The 19,043-nt window shown below is 48.1% G+C and overlaps 1 protein-coding gene across 1 annotated transcript in view; it reads left to right on the top strand.

Moving 5' to 3' along the window:
* The first annotated feature begins 6,021 nt into the window (after positions 1-6,021).
* PRRC2B (proline-rich coiled-coil 2B) overlaps positions 6,022-19,043 on the top strand; it is a 29,768-nt gene continuing 16,746 nt past the window's right edge. Inside the window, exons 1-13 of the mRNA XM_010161351.1 lie at positions 6,022-6,190; positions 7,157-7,334; positions 7,549-7,651; positions 8,645-8,717; positions 11,252-11,395; positions 12,029-12,270; positions 12,671-12,792; positions 13,206-13,348; positions 13,973-14,063; positions 14,461-14,653; positions 15,038-15,353; positions 16,016-16,206; positions 18,425-18,634. Of these exons, the coding sequence (XP_010159653.1) occupies positions 6,076-6,190; positions 7,157-7,334; positions 7,549-7,651; positions 8,645-8,717; positions 11,252-11,395; positions 12,029-12,270; positions 12,671-12,792; positions 13,206-13,348; positions 13,973-14,063; positions 14,461-14,653; positions 15,038-15,353; positions 16,016-16,206; positions 18,425-18,634 (2,121 nt within the window). The 5' untranslated portion in view covers positions 6,022-6,075. The remainder of the gene's footprint in view (positions 6,191-7,156; positions 7,335-7,548; positions 7,652-8,644; positions 8,718-11,251; positions 11,396-12,028; positions 12,271-12,670; positions 12,793-13,205; positions 13,349-13,972; positions 14,064-14,460; positions 14,654-15,037; positions 15,354-16,015; positions 16,207-18,424; positions 18,635-19,043) is intronic.

The raw sequence follows: 19,043 nt of genomic DNA, 5'->3' as shown, positions 1-19,043 counted from the left end.
ATCTTTGGAGGCTGTAAGTAGCTTCAGCTCTGGGCCTTGGTTGTGGAGGAGGCAGAAAGATTTACATTTGAATATGAGCCCTCCTTTGTGCAGGCAGCTGATGGAGATCACTAGGTCACTTCCCTTTCTTCTTACACTGGAACACTTGGGGTTTGGATTTGTTGAAGCTGTGGGTGATCGTTGCTGAGCTGCTCTGTCCTCTCTGGGGTTTGCCTCTGAAGTGTGAAAGAGCAAAGAAATATGCTCCTTTATTTCTATTGCGTCTTGCCGCAGAAGTGCCTACAGGAAGTCACAGTGTCTGCGCCTGACGAGGTTTATAGGCAGGGGCATCAGAGTCTGTTTGTGCTGGGGCTTTTCTCGTTTTAACACCTTAAAGGCCTGGATGAGAGAACAGTGAGCGTGATGTTTGTCATTGGTGCCTCCCTGCTGTAATCAATTCCTGATTCTGAGGGTATGGAAGCCCTGCACAGTTCCTTTTGGGTTAGTGCTAGTTATTCCATCCTGACAAGATGGCACTGAGGGGTCAGTTCCATCATTACAGCATGATGGGGCAGAAAATGGGCTCTGTTTCTCTGGAGGGCTGCTGCAGACAGGCACTCCCTTCAAGGAAATAATTTACTGCACTTCTTGGGTTTTCTGCTGCTTGAAAAGGAGGGGGAGTTTCATGAGCACAGGATCTTGTAAGTGCTTTCTGGCTGGACTCTTTTCTCCATGCAGTCTTGCATCCTCTGGATGAAGTATTTCTTATCTTTCTCTGTGTCCTCAATTACTAGAGGTCAGGGCTCTTTTTCAGGGTGTGGCACGTCTGTCCAGCCCTTACAGAAAGGACCACAGAACTCATTAATGTTTTTGTGTAAATACAATTGAGCTCTTCTCCAGACTCCAGTCTGCTTCATCTGTTTTGCAGTAGGTTACAAATCCACCTTTTCTGGCTGCTGTCTCTGCTGCCTGCCTTCCCAGCACTGGGAAAGCTGTTTGAGAGGTGAGGCTTCTGTATTTCACAGGCCAAATCTGAGCTTACGGACATCTGTTTTCTGTAGAACTGTGCAGTGTTTCAGTACCAACAGTTGTGAATGTAGCCTGTTGGTACATTTAGAAGAGGGGCAGCAGGTGAGCTTGGTGCAGACAGAGCTGGGAAAATGAGGTCAGGTCATCTTACAGGACATGCCCTTTCTGATCCTCCCATGTTGTCATGTTTTTATCTCGTGCCTGTACAGCCCAACACCACAGAGTTAATGATAGATACCCTGTCCAGAAAACTCACTCTCCTCTTCATGGTTCTGCTGCGTCTCTCAAATCCAGGGCAGCTTGGCTTTGAGAGGCCTGATGATGGGGCTGGCCAGCGGGCAAGTCGTCTGGCAGCCAGCCTCCAACAGTATTACTCAGCTAGCAGCATACCTCTGCAATAAATCATGGGAGATGTGATCCTGGTCTCCCATTCCCTGTTTTTACAAGGCGACAAGGTTCATGGGAGATGTAGAGAGAAGCTGGAATTGTGCAGAATTCAAAGAACTTGTACTGCCAAATATACCTGTTCAGCTAAGCAAGGAGCTAATTCCCCTTGTGAATAAGGGCCTGTCTTTGTTACAGGGTGTCTGTGCTGTAGACTGCTGACTTGCTTCCCCCTGTGTGGCAAGACTTGATGCCACATTCAGGATGTTGACAGGCCTTTTTTCAGGTGTACCAACAAATCTCAGCAGCTCCCCTTGGAAACAGTGCGACAGAATGACAGCAAGCAGCTTCTTGTGGCCTAGGCTCCTGCTACATTCTGTGCCTGCTGCACAGCTCCTCTGCGTTGATCCTATTGGCTTTGTGCTTCCATGCTGATACTCTCCGGTTTCTCCAAGCAGGGCTTCTACAGGATGTGTGTGTTACCAAGCCCCTGAGGCAGTTGGTCGCGCTGTTTCACCAAAGCTCGTCCAAGGGCAGCCAGTGGTGCCTTTCGTTGCTGAGGCAGGTGACAACCCTTTCACGAACAGGTGATTCTCTGTGGGACATGTTCCAGGAGAAGTAGTGGTGTCTCCCTGTTGACAGATAAATGTTTAGCTATGAGAAGTGCCAGCAAAATTGATGCTGTGTCTTTACAGAGGAGCGAACATCACTGATCTTCTGTAAAACTGTACTGTGTTTTTTGAAAGGTTTCATGTTACCAGTAACGTTAGAAACCACAACAGAGTTCAGTTTGACATCAGCTCCAAACACCACTACTTCTCTATTCTTTCGCTTTTGCAACCTGTGAGTTTCTAAAGAATTTGTATAAAATTTCAGGTCAAAAATCTTCCTGCTTCTGGAGAAAAGCCTTTTTTTTCCCTGTTAATTTCCATCCCGTTGCTTTGGTTTGTGTTTGTGACTGCTGCTGGGAAGTGAGTAAGGAGCGAAGGACTGTGGTGGTCTTGGGTCCTTTGCCCAAGTGATGGCACTCCGTGTAGAGCTCCGTGGTGCACGAGTAGCTGAAGGAATTCCTTCTGGCATGTGTTTTACCTTCCATAACTCTGTTTGCCCTGCTCTGTTGAGGCTGGCTAACTTCCAGCTATTCAAGCTCCGTTGAAGTCTTGTGAATAAAGCAACAGAAGCCCAGCCTCCTTCATACATAGATTTACAAAGAGCTCTGCAGACAATCCTGTTTGTCAGGAGTCTCTCCTTCTCGCTGTGTTTCCAGCACAGGGGTTTCCAGTTGTTACCAGTAACTCAAGGTTTTTCGTGGCGCTCTCTGCAGGACAGGCTCCCGGTACTCGGCAGATCCAAGACTTGCATGCTCTGGCACATAAAACGTCACCGTTGCTCTGTCCGGATTTGAACGTACTCCTTTAAAAGGCAGTTAGACAGGGTCAGTACCCACACGTGACATCCAAGGCAACACATGTGGACATGGAGACTCCTGGGTGGTGGAGCTCTGCCCAGGAAGTGATTCTGGTGTGGTTATTTGTGCCCTAGGGCATCTAATGTAGCTGGTCATACTGCAGTGTTTTCTGATTCCCCTGAGACAGTATTTTGCAGTCTGGTGCTGTCCCTGGATATTACAGGAGAACTTCCTAGCCCTGAGAATGGGAAGAGCTGAGCTCCATGCTAAAACTGATAGCAAACCTTCCCCCAACGACCTCTGTGAACCCAGGGAGAAACCTTGCAGAAATGCTGGTGACTGGGTATTATTACTTACTTCTCTGTAACAGAGGATAATGCTTTCTCCAGGGTCATCTGTCGGTCAGGGAGACCCTGAACACAGGTCAGAGGCTTTGCTGAGACTCAGTGTCAGGTATTGGCATCAGCATGTGCCTTCTGGTTCCAGCTCCACCAATAAGAAGTATGCAAGCTGGCAGCTCAATTCTTAATGAGCTTGATTTTTATCAGAAACAGCTTAGCTTTGCAGGAGTTGATGATCCCTGCCTGGATTCCGTGCTTGGCTGTGTGGTGGTACAATAGTCCAGTTTCGTGACAGCCTTGGGAGGCTCCGTGGCCTCTCTGAAGTGCAGTGGGTAGTCCCCTGGCCAGTGCACACGTGGACTAGCTCAGCTCTGCGGCTGGCTGCTGCCAGGAGGGACAGGCACCAAGGTCTTGCCTGCAGGACAGCTTCAAGGGGCTCAGCACCTCTGCGGCCTCTCGGCACGGTGATGGTATGGAAATTGCCTCACCTCTCCATGGAGCTCTTTTCCCCTTTGGAGCCTGCACATCACACACAAACAAAGCTGCATTTCAGCTTTGAAGCGTTGAAGGAGTTCAAAGTAACTTTCACCTGCCCAGACAGCAGTTGTGTCTGTCGCAGAAGGTTTAACAGCAGAATTTATCCCGACATGTCCCCAGCTCCTCTGCTCTGAAGTGGTGGTTTATTCCTCCCGCATCCTTTCAGTGATAGCAGATGCGATCAGGAGGCAGCTGAGGCCCCGTTACGTAGCTGGCCGTCGGGGTTTTGCGTTGGCGTGTTACCCTGCTGCTCCATGCACGCTGACTTGTGGGAATGCGGGGATTTTTCATTAACTGGCTGACTCCTGACCCTGATGCGGTAGTTTTGTTTTTTCTTAATGCCTAATAATTTTGTCTGGTTTTAGTTTTCTAAACATCAGAGTGGATTTTATTGCTTGGGGTTGTGTGAGGTTGGTACAGGATGGACGTGCTCTGGATAGACCCTGAGCCAGGCTCCCTCTGCAAGGCTCTGTGTACCTGTAAAAGCAGGTGGCTGTGCTGTTGCTAGTGCAGCACCCTCTGCTCTTCACTGTGCTCTGGGGCTCCCCACAACTCCGCCAGTTCTAACAGGTCACTGTTCTCGGTCCAGCCTCTGCTTTCCTGTCAGGTCTGTGCTAATCAGTGTTTTCTTCTCCCTTTCTCTTTTATGTCTGTCCTACTAACAAAATACAGTGGAAATGGACAAGTGAGGGAGGAGCTGTTGCTTTCTTTGGCACGTGGTGACCATCTGAGCAAAGATTCAACCAGACTGGAGCCAAAGATCTGTTTGCTGCTCTGCAGGAAAAGGTGCCTCAAGAATGCTGGCCAGCCCTGTTGCCTCTGCAGCCTTCGTGCTGCAGTCCCATGGGATGGTCCAGCAAAGGTGGCTATGAGGGGCTGCTTGGGGAGCCTGGTGTTCTTCCTGAGCATCCTATGGATGCTGTCACTGAGTAACAGAAAACACTTTCCTTCCTTTATCCCCAACCGCGCTGTTTGCAGGGTCCTTCTTGCTCCTGCCAGGCCTGATTTAAATCCTGCAATGCAAGAACAACTGCTGTGTGGTGTTGGGCTTGTTGGTCAGAAACTTGCCCCCTGGCAGCAGCCTGTAGATGGGCTTTACTCCGCTAGACACGGATCACAGGCTGTTTCCAACGTGTTTGTGGTCTGTGCTTTGTTTTGTACATACGGCATGATGGACTAATCCTCTTCCCTAGAAATCATGGTTGAGAAGGCATTGCAGGTGGAAGTTGTAGCCTCCGGCTCAGTGTATGTAGTGTTTTGTTACTCCAGCACAGAGTTGCAAGCCTAAGATGGGACGTAGCAGATGGTGTAATAAAACTGCCGGCAGCTTTAGGCTTGAAGCAGAGGCTTTACAGCAAGAAATCTGGAAATCTCAATTATGTGTGAAAAGGTTAGATTAAGCTCCTAGATTTGAGAAAATGTGGAACAGAATTATTAAAGAAAAAAAAAGTCCATTGAAAATAGATGTTTGTGTGACATGAAAGTTTGACCTGTGGTGTGTGCGTTCCTGGGTTTCAGCTTTGTCATAGGCTCCAAGAGCCAGTAAGTGAAAGTGGAGATGGCCTGCATGAAGGGCTTTCATCACAGCATGTTGTGCCAGCAATGATGGGAGTGAAAAATTAACGAATTATGTCCATTGTGAAAAGTATACTGTAGCTAAAAATGGTGTTGACGGTGGCAGCAACAGAGAAATGTAATCTTTTGTATAGAGTGTTCAGGATTCTTAGTAGAACTGTAGAACCCACAGGTTCAAGAGTGAACCTTTTTCATGTGAGCAGTTTTTTTTGGACTCAGCTCTCTCACGGCCAGCAAATGGGAAAAGGGAATCTGCAAAAATAACGGTTACCTTTAGCTGATGCTTTCAAAGCATTAATTGCTGGTAGGAGTCGTTAATTGTGGCCAGTGTGGAACTATAATCCTAAACATTACAAACACAGCTACTGGTGCATCAGTGGGAAACCCGGTGATAAGTTCCACTGTGGTATCAGATACAGTGCTCTTCTGTCATTTGTGTTTAGGAGTCTGTGCTTATCGTTACACGTACTCTTCTAAAGCAAGGCCTGCGTTCACTACCCTCTCTTGTATTCTCATGCTCAAAACAAGCTCGCCTCTTTCAGCAGTGGAGTGGCAGAAAAAAAAAGATGCTGTGAGAAGTGTGTTCCTGCAGTTCTTTTCAGTTTATGAATCTTGCATCCCACAGCTTCTTGGGACTAGAGAGGGGGTTAAAACCTTGTAACTTGGTGCGTCTGATCACAGAATATCTGCAGTTGTGACAGTTGTGCAGGTTTTACTTGTCTGTGACAATCCATTTGATGGCATTTCCCTGATTCTCTCTCTTTAAAAGGCAGATCGGGAGCGGCGCAGAGAAATTTCCTTACTAGATGACATTTCATCGCAATGTCCGATCGTTTGGGGCAAATAACCAAGGGAAAGGATGGGAAAAGCAAGTACTCGACTCTCAGCCTGTTTGATAAGTATAAAGGAAAGTCAATAGAAGCTATCAGAACTACAGGTAAGAAATGCCTTCAGAAAGCTCCTTTTGGTGTCTTCCAGGAGTGGTGTTGCAGAGCTAATTCAGGTTGTCGGCCCTGTGGGTAGGGTGACCAGTGGGAAGCAGCTGGATTGCAGGGTTGTTTGTGCCGGTTTCTGAGCCTGTGATTCATTAGGACTTCAAGGAAAATGCCTGCGGTTCTTAGTGCTGCTGTTATTGTAGAGCCATGGAGGAATTGCAGCAAAACAGCTGGGGGCTGTCAGCCCTTTAGGTTTAGCCTGTGCTCGTGTTGCAGAGTGGTCAGGTTGCAAACTTGAGTGAAAGTCTATACCAAGACAGGGCAGTTCAGCTGACTGAAGTGCCTCAAGTGGTCAGGCCTTGAGTCAGGTGAGAGTCGAGGACTGAAGGCCTCTGGGGAAGAACCCGAGTTAGTTTTGCAGTGGAAATGTAACCAAAAGCAGATGGTGGGGTCAAAAAAAATTGGAAACATTGCCTGGAGTGGCTCTGGATTTGGTGTGGGAGTAGAAAAAGAAAACAAAATACAATCTTAATAAATGTGATCTGGTGGGTAGAGCTGGAAAATCTAGACCTCGGGACTCCTGGGTTACATTACCGGTCTGTCTGCTAAGAGGTGGCTTGGATGGCCATTTCCCCAAGCTGTGAACATGCAGTGCTGCTTCTCCATGGTGCAGTGAAAGGGGAGTATCTGCACAGGTACCTAAAAGACTCTGGGCATTTTCTGTTTGGGAGAATTATGTCTTTCTTCCTCCCGACTGTTGCAGGAGGCTGCCTGTTAGCCAGCTGCTGTAACAGATGGCTGCTTTGCCGCGGTCCGGTGGGAAATGACCTGTATGTTGACATAGCAGCAGTGGTGCTGCTTGTCGTACAGTGCTGTTGGGACTGCACCCAGCCACAGTATGCTAATTGAAGTTACTTATCTAGCAGGATATAGCCCTCTCTGACCTGCCGTTGTTCCTTTCTCACTAGTTATTCCTAGACATGGCTTACAGAGTCTTGGGAAAGTTGCTGCTGCCCGGCGCATGCCACCTCCTGCAAACTTGCCTAGCTTGAAGTCTGAGAACAAAGGAAACGACCCCAACGTCATTATAGTACCCAAGGACGGTACAGGATGGGCAAACAAGCAGGATCAGCCAGACCAAAAGAGGTAGGTGGAACTATTTGCTGAGTTTTGTCAGGCAGGCAGCAGCAGTTGTGCACTGCAGTGCTGTGTTGGACCTTAGAGATCAGTTCTCTGTTGTCCATGCCGGTGTAGAGCCAATGTTAGCTTGATCTTTTACCAGCTGCTCTATTGCTGGAGTTGTTTGTCTGTCATCTTGCCTTCCTTACCCTTTGATCTCACCTCCGCTGTCTCTTTTCAGTTCCAGTGCGACGGCTGCACAGCTGCAGGAGTTGCAGCCGCAGCAGGGTTTGCAGAAATCTGTCTCCAATTTACAGAAGCCGACACAGTCAATCAGTCAGGAGGTAGGTGCAAGCAGTTCCTGTGACTGCCACCCTGCTTTCCTTCTCCCCAGACAGCTTGAAGGTTTTCTGTAATTGTGTTGCCGTGCACAAGAGTCAGCAGACTGCAGTTTACAGAGCAGCTCCTGGTATAATCCATTGTTGTAGAATTGACTGTCTTGACTCACAAGTTACTGTGCCCCAGGAATGCTGTGCTGCAGTTAGAGCATAATTCTGTGCACATTACCTCTGTACCTTTCAAGTGTGTGCAGAAAGTCTAGCTTCAGTCTAGAAAGAATGGCTGGAATGTGGGATGGCTGGTTAGCACTTCCAAGCTATTTTACTTTGGGTCTGATTCAAGTGTTGCTTGGTGACAACAGATCCAGCTCTTGGTCCCAGCCTGATAAGACTTGGTAAGAAGATACCTGGTCATGTGGGAGAAGTAGTCAGTGTCAGGACCTGAAAAAGCTACTGGCAAGTAAGAAGGCTTCCCCAGAGAGTGCAGGGACCTGGCCTCTGTGCTGCAGATCTCACATTTGTGGTATAAAAAAAATTCCCAGCCCTTGAAGTTCAGGGAAATCAGGACAGGAGTTCTGTCTTGAAGAGAAGAGTGGTTAATGCATGAGAAAGTAGGGTAGCCTTCAAGCTGAGGTGTAGCATGGAACAGATCTAGAATACTGAGGGACCATTTGGGAAAATGCAAGAGAGCAAAGGGAAAGCTTGATTAGAGGGAGGAAATGAGGAATGGTTTGGGGAAATAGTTGGTGAAGATCAGCAGAGCAGAGGTGAGAGGCAGGGCAGAGAAGAGAATCTTGGCAGTAGCATCTTAGTACACTGGAGTGGGGAGCAGATAACTAGCCCCAGCAAGAAGCTGGGGGGTCTTATGGTACCAGGTGACATATCTGGATGATCTAGAGGTCTGAACCATAGCAGGTACCGGCCAGGAAATGAGAAACAGTCATGAGATTTCACTGATCTGTGGGTGTTGGGTTTTTTTTTGTTTTGTTTCATTTTCAGAGTACAAATTCAGTGCCAGGTGGACCAAAGTCATGGGCACAGCTGAATGGAAAGCCAGCAGGACAAGAAGGTGGTGAGTATGATAAACAGAAATGGGGCAGGGTATATTCCTGCTTCTCCCAGACAGGTATGAGATGGGGTGGCCTCCGTTTCTCCCTGCCCTCCCTGTCTAGACTGGTGCAGGATAGGACACAGCTGTCTCGGTTACAGTGCAGTGAGGCCATGAGAGTCTTGTTTTCAGTCTGTGTAGTGTGCTGGCTGGAATGATGCAACTGCGTCTGCTCAGGTCTGCCAGCGCAAGACGCAGCGTGAACAGAATGTGTCTCATCACCACCTTGGAGCAGAATGATTCAGGCACTTGGGAAGCAGCAGAGAGTTCTGGGAGGTGAAGGTGTTGAAGGAGAAGGGGGAGATTTACCCCTTCATAAGCATCTTCCATCAGCCCAGAGCAGAATAAAGGTGCAGAAAACAGAGTAGATGAGGGGAGGGCTTAGAAAAGAAAGGATGTCAGAGACTGGAAATGTAGGCATCTCCATGGCTGGTAGCCATTAGGGAGCTTCTTCAGATTAGGTGGTCAAAAGCGAGGCTGTAATAATACCCAGGGAGGCTGTCCAGCGCATCCTTGGCCCAAGGGTATTGGTGTCAGCGGGGGGAGGTGGTGTTGAAGCTGTTGCAGGATGCGCTTGCTTACACCTTGGCTGAGGCCTTTCTGCCAAGTTGCTCTGAGTAACTGCTGCTGCTAGCTTCGGCTTGACTGAGGGCCCTGAAGCAGGGTTAACACAAATTGGGAGTTTAGTTGTCTTCAGAGGCATCCATTAACACACAGGAGGTGGTTTGCAGCTGCACTGAGAACTACCATTAAAACTGTGGTGAGAATAACAGCTCAGTTGTAATATGAACAGACCTGGGACCGTTCTGTTGTTGAGTAAAATTGCAGGGAGATGTGAAAGAATTGAGACAGCTGCAGATTGCAGAAATGGAGGGGACAAGTTTCTCCTAAATTACACGAGTCCCTTAGAGGTGTTCTCAGAGGCTAAATGTTAAAGCAGAGACTTGTGCTTGCCTGAGGTGTTTTTGCACTTTTGCCAGTGCAAAGACTCTGTCCTGTTTGGTTAATTGGTACTTCACTGAGACGGTTCCTGTGTGGATCTCCTGTACAGACACTTTGAAATGTGATCATCTAACAATGTTCTTAAAAGATTTTTTGAAAACTCATTCTAGGTCACACTTATCAGTATAAAGCTCTCAACCCAAGAAAAGAGTTGCATATGTGGCTAAGAGCAGCTTAATTAGAAGGTAATTAAATCACAGAAGCATCAGAAACCTGGCTGAAAGGACTTCTTGGCCATCCCATTCTCACACCCCTTCTCCAGTGGCGCTGAACAATTTCTTTTCCTTCTGAACTAATACAGTAGTTTCTGATATCAGAGTGAGGCTGTTTAGGGTTAGAGTGCAGATGGTTAACGCCTGCACATTAACAGTCACTACGCTGTGCTGTCTTACCTGGGGGTGGAAGTCTCCTCTGAAAGTCATTTACATGTTGTTAATATTCTTGTTGCCATTCTAGTTCAGTAGAATAATGCGGTAGAAATCAGAACTCTCAGCAAATCTCAGATATTCTGTGGTGTATTTGAGAAATGTCCTTGAGTGTTCTCATCCGTCCAAAATATTTGAAGATGTTACGTGTAGCAGTTGCAGTGTCTTCCCTAGAAATCTTCTCATGGGAGGTCTTGTGCAGTGTGCAAGTCCCAAACAGTTGACTTAAGCCTTCTTGTCTCTTTAGGGCAAGGAAGGATAAAGGTAAGACTCTTCTGTCAGGTCTTCGGTACTTATTGCTGATACTTCTAACATGATAATTCTGAAGTGCCTCTTTTAAAAAGAGCATTGGCCAAGTAACACCAAGAAACAGTTCTCAGTAGTAGTGCAGTAATGTTGACAATTTCCTTTTATTCAGTGTTATCTTGCCAACAGATTAGAATGGCTGTGTTTTCCAGTCACTGGCAGGTGAAAGCTGTCATTCTAGGGTGGCCGATGACTTGGCAAGGCAATTTGCCAGTGACTGCAAAGGAAGCTGGCCTGATCTAGCCAGTGATCCGCATTTTAAAAACGTTGCAGCAGGGAGGAAAGTACGGTGTAGCGTGTAACACTCGGTCCTTTTCTGTGGTCTTTCACTGAGTATGTTGCCAGAAATCTTAAAAACACTTCCCAGTAGAGCGATATCTAAGCAGAAAGAGGCTGAATGGAAGTGTCAAATACTTGACAACAGGGTATCATTGATAAGCGATCTTGCAGAATTTATATCTCTGCCTCAGTCTGAATTCTTTGCCTTACAAAAATAATTGGAAGCTGAGAAAGTTCACTCTGGCGTTGCTGAACATGAAAATTTAAATGAAGATCCCAAGTTTAGAGAGTGGGAGTACTGGGTGAGGACACGTGGTGGTGACAGTGTCTGAGTGTTCTGGATGTGAGCTGAGGTGCTGGTATAGTAGTAATTTGGGTTTAAATACGCTGGAGGCCCAGATCCTCAGGAATTGCATTTCCAGGATGATCTCGCAGAGGAATTGAAAGAGTGGAAAGATCTGAGTCCTACTCTTATTTATCCGACAGGTTCAAGGGCCTCAAGCCGACTGTTATCCTTCTCTCCCGAGGAATTTCCGACGCTGAAAGCAGCTGGCGAGCAGGACAAGGTTGGCAAAGAAAAGGGCGCCTTAGATCCGTCGTATGGGCCAGGACCAAGCCTCCGCCCCCAGAGTGAGTGAACGGTTGTGTCTTTCTGCCGTGTCCCAGCTCATAACCCCGTAGACTGTGCTGTGGGCAGGGGGATGCCTGTTCACAGTTATAGCAGATACTCCATCCTTACATTTCCTTTGGTTTTGAGCTCACCTGTGTGAAGCTACTTAGCACGCAGAATCGCCTGTAGTGCTGATGTTCACTGGCTGCGTGCTGTGGTCTGGACAGCCAGGTGTGGGCTGTCACCTACTACGTTGTGCAGTAAATATTGCTGTGGGATGTTGTGGAGCAGGCCCCTTCCCCCGGGCTGGGGGAGTCACCAGTGAAATGAGTGGGTGGTGTAATGTGGCTTCTCTTCGTTTTTGCATTGGCCTTAATTCTGCAGGGTAAAGACTGTGGAGATGGGGAGCGGAGTTGGTTGGAATTTAGGCTTGTTGACAGATAAGGACACTGCTGGTGCAGCAACCACTCAGTAATGGCTGTTGCTTCTAGTGTCTTAGGAAAATAAACCCATTTGGAAATTTTCCTTGGTCCCTGATGTTTCTCTACATGCTGAGTGTAATTTGGGCTTGACTTGAGTATTTGAATTTCAAGACTTTCTGGCAGAGTGCCTGTCTGCGTTTACCAATGTTAACGTTATTGCCTCTTTTCCAGATGTCACCAGTTGGAGGGAGGGCGGTGGGAGGAATATAACCTCTGCCACATCTCTGACCGCCTCCCCTGCTGAGCTGGGCAGCAAGACCTCTGCCACCGGAGACGGAGCCCCCTCCTCAGTGAGTGCCAGCGATCCGAAGGAGCCGTCTCTCCGCCCAGCTCAGCCTGTCCGCAAAGGGGCTTCGCAGTTCATGGGAAATGTCTACCAACCACCTACATACCATGACATGCTACCTGCTTTCGTAAGTTGGCCTGGCCCCACAGCTGCCGGATGTCCTTGCTTCTTACGGTGTGTGTGGGGGTTGAAGAATTCAGCTGAGATGCCTGTGTCTTGGGCTCTCGGTTGGTTCCTAGGGCTTGCTCAGGGATCCTTCTCTTGATCTATTTTTAGTTTCCCCTGTTGTGAATTTACTCTTCCCTGCCTGAATAGTGCAGCACAGCCTTGCTCAGCCCAAGGAGAAGTTGCGGCTCTCCCTCTAGAGCTGGGGAGGGTAACTATTAGCACACGGCCTGTTAGGCAGACAGAAACGTTTGTTTTCCTTTGTGTGGATGCCGCTGCTGTGCTGAGGTTATAACCTAATCTGAGTAAGCCTTCCTGTGGCAAGGAGAAGAGACAGACTATTCTGCTTTGCCTTGTTCCAGATGTGTCCGCAGCAGCCATCTGAGACCCCTGCATCGCTGGACCGAGGGTCTTTCCCCCTTCCTCAGCTTCGGCTTGAGCCCCGCGTACCTTTCAGACAATACCAGATGAATGACCAGGATGGGTAAGGCTGCCACGACTCTCCCACTTGAGATGCAGGTTCAGGGTATGACATGAACCTTAAACTAGGCAAAAATTTGGGCCAAGGATCTGGTTGTCTGGGTGAAGCTGCAGGCAGCCACAGAGGAAACCTAATTTTTTTTAACTCAGAGAAGCAGTGCTTTGCTACAGCAGCATCTGAAATGTTGCAGGACTGTAAGCGTTGTGTGGCTGTGAGAAGTAGTTGTGTGTGATCCTGGACTGGAAGGGTTGCAGCTCTGATCTGTAAGTCTTAGGAGCTGGGTACCAGGTAGACAAGGGATTGAAACTTGGAGCCCTTGTATCTAAGCATGAGGTAGAAAAGAACTGATACGAGCTCAGCTCTGTGTTCTTTCCTTTACTAGATGCTGTTTCTGACCACTTTGTCTTTCCCTGTAGAAAAGAGAACAGGCCTGGCCTGTCTCGTCCAACACGTCCAGTTCGGCAGCAAGTAGAGAGGGTACCTCGGCCCACCATTATCAATGCAGAGAACCTGAAGGGGCTGGATGAACTTGACACTGATGCAGATGATGGATGGGCAGGTAAAGTGTTTCCATTCTCTAGCTTCATGCAGCAACTTCGGAGGTGAAGCAACGCCGGTACTTCTCCCTGAAGCATGGAATAGCCGGGATATTCTGGTCGTTCTGTTTCACTGCCACAGAAGTAAGGAGGGGAAGCAAAGAGTGGTCTGCATAGTTGTGAAATTGCTGTTGGTGTAAATGATGACACAATGGATCCTTCTGATCCCTCCATCACACTGTACTCAGGGAATCGGATCTGAAGACTCCTGAAATCTGAAAACACCAAACAGCAGGGGGATAGCAGTATGGCTGCTGGGAGGAATAGTTGGTCCTACCTATTTTTGATACCCAATTACACACAGTCTAGCTTGGTGAGCTTGCACCTCACTTGCAGCCCCCATTTCCAGACTGCTTGCCCCCTCACTCCCCTCCTGCCTTCTGGGACCAGCCTAGCCATTTGCCAGTGTGTGTCCACGCTGCCGGCATCATTTTCATTACCTGTGGTGGGCACTGGGCTTTCCACATAGTTGATGCCAAGCCAGTGTGTTCTCTGGTTTAGTGCCAGAGAGGGCATAAGCTTTATCGGGACAAGGGATGTGTTTTTTTCCTCTGATACATATCCCTTCTCCTAACCTGTCTTCACAGGTATTCATGATGAAGTGGATTACTCTGAGAAACTAAAGTTCAGTGAAGATGAGGAAGAGGAAGAAACTCTTAAAGATGGACGACAGAAGTGGTAAGAAGTAGCTGTATTTGCACCTACAGTAAAAGTAAACAATACCAGGATGTCTTTAAAACCTGCTGTAAATGCTGAGGCTTGATTTTTCCTGATTCAAACTGTGACTTTGTTGATTGCACTGGCCACTGATTGAGTGGGCTTCAAGGATGTGTGTAGGCCTTGAAGCTGAGTGCCAGGATGCCAGGCTTTCCTCCTCCCCTTTCTGTGTCTCACCTTTATTCTGCTGCACAATAGTGACATTAATCCTTATGCACCTTAGGAGGAAAAGCGTGTTGCTTGTCCTGGTGGTCTTTTGATCCTTCTGTTACAGTCTGTTGCCTTTGCCATTTGCTAAGACCGCAGGTGCTTTCTGAGGCAAGTAGTGAATGTAATAGCAAAGCTGTTTCTATGGCAGGAACAGCTGGGATCCCAGGAGGCAGGGCCAGTTGTCCCTGAGCTCTGCAGACAGTGCAGATGTCAAACACACCGTGGAGGAAGGAAAGAATTGGGGCGACTCAGTTGGCTTATCCCGATCAGTCCGGAAAGCGCAGGATTCGCAGCAGCCTCCCAGGAAACTGAACGGCTGGAGCTCTGGCTCTGAACACCAGGTAGGTTGAGCTCACGTGAGTGGGCTCATACTGCTGGCTGTAACACTTTGCTGTCCTTAAGAGGCCAGTTGGACGTTTTATTGAAATTGGGATGCTGATGAATTTCTCAAATCTCTGTTTACATCCAGCCGGAGAGAAGTCCATCTGCACAGCACTCCCACTAGAGAAAAGAAATTGAAGCTGGTCCAGAGCAATAGCACTGTCAGTGAGAAAATTGAGCTATTGAACCAGACAGCAATAACTCCCCCCATCTAAAGGGGAATTTGCGTGCATGAGGATAGCGCGCAGGGAGTCAGGAGGGGATTTTCTCAGCGTGGGATGCAAAGTTCAAGATACAGGAGATGGTTGGGTTGTGCTTATTGAGGAATGTTTTTCCTTTTGCAGAAGCCCGCACTGGGAAATGGTCTCAGACAGCAATCCGTCGAGGATAAAGAAGAAAAGGTGCCAGTGAGACAGAAGTTTGTGCACTCCGAGATCTCCGAGGCTGTCGAGAGGGCCAGGAGGCGACGGGAGGAGGAGGAGCGGCGAGCCAGGGAGGAGCGTCTGGCAGCCTGCGCTGCAAAGCTGAAGCAACTTGATCAGAAATGCAAACTAGCTCAGAAGAGTGGGGAGACCCAGAAGCAAACAGAGAATGAAGAGCTGCGACCCCCGAGCGTGGAGAAAAGTGCTGTGCAAGAGAATGGTCACGCTTTCCGTAGAGGTACAGAGACATGGCTTGCCTCACCTTGTAAAAGCTGCTTTTGCCATGTGTTGATCTTTTACCTGAAGTGTGTCAGGAGTTCCTGGGAGGGGGCACTTCAGTGGCACTTGAGAGATCAGCTGCTTGATGTATCCTGCTGAGTATTTTGGATTGGTGGTGATGGTTCATTTAAAAAAAACCAAAAAAAAAAAACCAAACACCCAAACCTATTAAAACAACTGCAAACTTCTTTGGTCGCCTTTATCTATGCTCAGCCAGCTGTGTGTTAGCAGAGATCTTGTTGGAATGGGCCTCGATCTTCTCGTGATTGGATGATGATACTAAAAAAGTGCACGTGGGCCACAGATCAGAAAATTGGGTGTCAGTAAGTGCTGGCAGATTTAAGGAGTAACAGGGGAAACGGACATTTTTTTCCCCCAGTGTTTAAGCAGAAGGCTGATGGCAGAGGGTGATCTCAGTTTATTGTGAAAACAAGATAGACAAAGCCCTCTAGAGCTCTTAAGGCAAATCAGGGAGATGGTGTGTAAGGCGCTATATATGATAAAGTTCAGCCACGTGACGCAGTCAGGGCGGGCTCGTGTCCGGGTCTGGTATGGTGTGGTGGTGCACTCACAAGCCCTGTTGTGAGCAGGACTCTTCAAGGTTTATTTCTTTCTCTGCAGCAACCCCTGAGTTTCACACACAGGATGTCTCTGGCTACCTGGAAGAGGAGACTCCTGCCCCAGCAGCAGCAGCCCAAAGCAGCAGTGAGGAGGAGCTCAGAGAAGCTCCCTCCCCAGCACAGGAGTTCAACAAATACCAGAAGTCTCTTCCCCCGAGATTCCAGAGGCAGCAGCAGCAGCAACAGCAGCAGGTAATAGGTGTGACACTCTCACCCCTCTCCTTTTGGACCCCCACCAAACCATTCTTTGCTTGGCTCTCAACAGTCACACAACAGCTGTCTTTGTGCTGGGAGGTGAGAAATGGGAGTTTTGCCCTGGCCTTTTTCAGGTCTTCTGATCACAGATGTGTCCTGTCTGACGGGTAAAAGGGCTCTGGGTCACAGGAGTTTTGTGTACCCTGTGATGGTGTGGTTCAAGCTCTGGGTGGCTGGGGAGAGGCGTGACTAGGCCAGGTTTGGCACTTGCGTGGGAGAAAAGTAGACGCTGCTGTCGGAAACGTTGACCTGTCTTGCACGGTTGTCTGGGTGTCTCCTGACAATGTGAAATCCTTAGGGCTGTGTGGTTTGTAACAGAGGTTTGGTTTGGAAATGTGTGCATGCAGGAGAAGCTGGGGTTGTTCCCTTTCCCACGTCCAAAGTTGGGAGAGCAGCAGTGGCTGCCTTGGTACGCGCTGTAGGCCTGATCCAGTCAAGTCTCCGGTGCCTGTGGCTGGCAGTGACCCTGGTGAATATCTGTTCTTACTCCTTGCCACAACATGAGTGCTGCTGTTCTTCAGCACTGCTGCCGTGACAGGGAGCTGACCAGACAGCCGGGGGAAGGAAAACCTCTGGGGATCAGCTGCTTCCATTTCGCTTTGCACTGCTGTGCCCTTACCCTCAGAGACCAGCCTGAGCTGCTTCATGTGTCCTGCATCGCGCCTGGCCTCGCAGTGCTGTGTGTGCCATACATACCGTGCGCTCTTCCAGACGTGCTGAGCCTCCTTAGGGCAGCGGAGTCAAAGCAAGGGACGGAATATCCAGCCTTGAGATAATGCAGAGTTAATTGCCATTCTTTGTAGAGTAAGCTCTTGAAATGTAGTATAATCAATGCAGCTGCAGACCTTAGTGAAGAGCTCACGTTTGGCTTTTGCTTGTAAGCTCAGTAATTGCTCTTTTATGGATATTCTCCTGTGCTTGTTACTGGGCAGTTGACATTTTCATGATTCAGATGTACAGCAGCAAACACTGCTGATGTTACTCTTTCATGATTCAGATGTACAGCAGCAAATGCTGCTGATGTTAAAGAGATGCTTTTAAACTGAAAATAATTGGATGTCTCTGCTGTCATGCTAATAACACCACAGGTCATTGCTACTGGAAGAACATGAAGTTTTCATATTGTTTTCTCTTATCCTCTGTGTTGTTAGTTATATATGAGGCAGTTTGTATTTTGGCTGGCTGGTATTGCTGCTTTGGTAGCAATGGCTCCATGTAAAGAACAAAATAAAGAGTAGTGTTGGTGTCATTAATGAAATATTTTCTCCAAGGTACTGGAGCACTAGATAACTCGGATATAATCTCTGCAGTTATCTGAGTCTCTCTTGCCATAATGATGTGTCATGTTCAGATTTAAGGGTGTCTCTCTTGCGCTGCAGTAGGGATTGTGTTTTTTATGAACAGTCACAATATCTGACACTATTGTAAGCTTAGTAAGAAAAGATGGTGGAAAGTTTGACAGGTAAATAGATGTATTTCATGTTAATTGGAGCTGTTTACCTTTCGAAAGCTTTCTTCGGTACGCAAATCTCCCTTCAAATACGGGTTGTTCTTGGACCTTTAGCAAAAGTTAAATGTCAAATCATATTAGCATCATGACAGTCCTCAGCTAAAGGAAGGTGGACTGACCGTGTGGGAGATGTGACACAACCCAAAAGTGTCAGCACATCTCTGCAGGATGCACAGGAAATACGATAAAATATTAATAGCTCTCTTAATTGAATTTAGGTTGTTCGTATGTAATCTGTTTGGCTAACATGAGTAGAACTAACATATATGCACACTAAACAAGTTATAATTGCATTTCCTCCAAAGAGCAACATCTTCTGAAGTATGTGGTTCCAATTAGGAGATTTGTTTGACAGGAAGCTCTGCTGTATCTCGGAAGCGTTGAGAAAATGCAAACCCCAGTCTTGAAGCCGATCCCTTGCATTTGGCCATGTAGTGTGGTGTGAGATTCTGGCTGTTCTGGGTATTTGGAGAATGCCAACTGCCACATTCCCAGTTGATAGGGGGTTGAGCTCATCTGCTCTGCCTTCCCATCTGATATGGTTTTGAGCCTCTAACGCATGGAATGTGTTTTCAAGTTGGCAAGTGTCATTCCTGGCACCCTGACTCCTCATGTCAAAGGGCCCATCCTTCTTCCCTGCAGGAGCAGCTGTACAAGATGCAGCACTGGCAGCAGCAGCAAGTCTATGCTCCTCCATCCCATTCCCATCCTCAGCGCACATTCTATCCGCCACACCCCCAGATGCTTGGCTTTGATCCTCGCTGGATGATGATGCCTTCTTATATGGATCCTCGCATGGCCCCGAGTCGCACCCCCGTGGATTTCTACCCTTCAGCCCTTCACCCGTCAGGTAAGGTGTTTTTAGTGTTTCCCTTTATCGTGGCTGGAAGGTTGCTGTGCTTCACCCATCTTGCCCCTGTCCAGGCTTTGCATCCTGGCTGGCTGTGACTGACCTTCTCTAGAGGTGAGAGAGAGTTGGTTGCAGTGCGAGCTGGTGAGGGAACAGAGATGGTTGGGACGGAGGACGCCTGCCTGTCCTTCCACTGCACTGCAGTCAGAAATCTTCCCTAATGGCTTTAGAGCCTTCACTGTGAAAAAGCAGATTTTGCCCCTTGAGGAGAAGGGTCAGTTTGGGATTTACTGTAAGCATGTGAAATCTTACTAGACCCCCTTGGAGAAATGCTGTTGTTTCTGAGCTGTATGCTCTTAGCACCTTCCTACCTTGTTACTGATCTTCAGAGGTGAGAACGTAAACATCAGGATG

The sequence above is a fragment of the Eurypyga helias genome, unplaced genomic scaffold, assembly GCF_000690775.1.
Source record: "Eurypyga helias isolate BGI_N326 unplaced genomic scaffold, ASM69077v1 scaffold34170, whole genome shotgun sequence".
NCBI lineage: Eukaryota > Metazoa > Chordata > Aves > Eurypygiformes > Eurypygidae > Eurypyga > Eurypyga helias.
The sequence above is the reverse complement of the archived record's forward strand: the minus strand, read 5'-3'. Positions and strand labels throughout refer to the sequence as shown.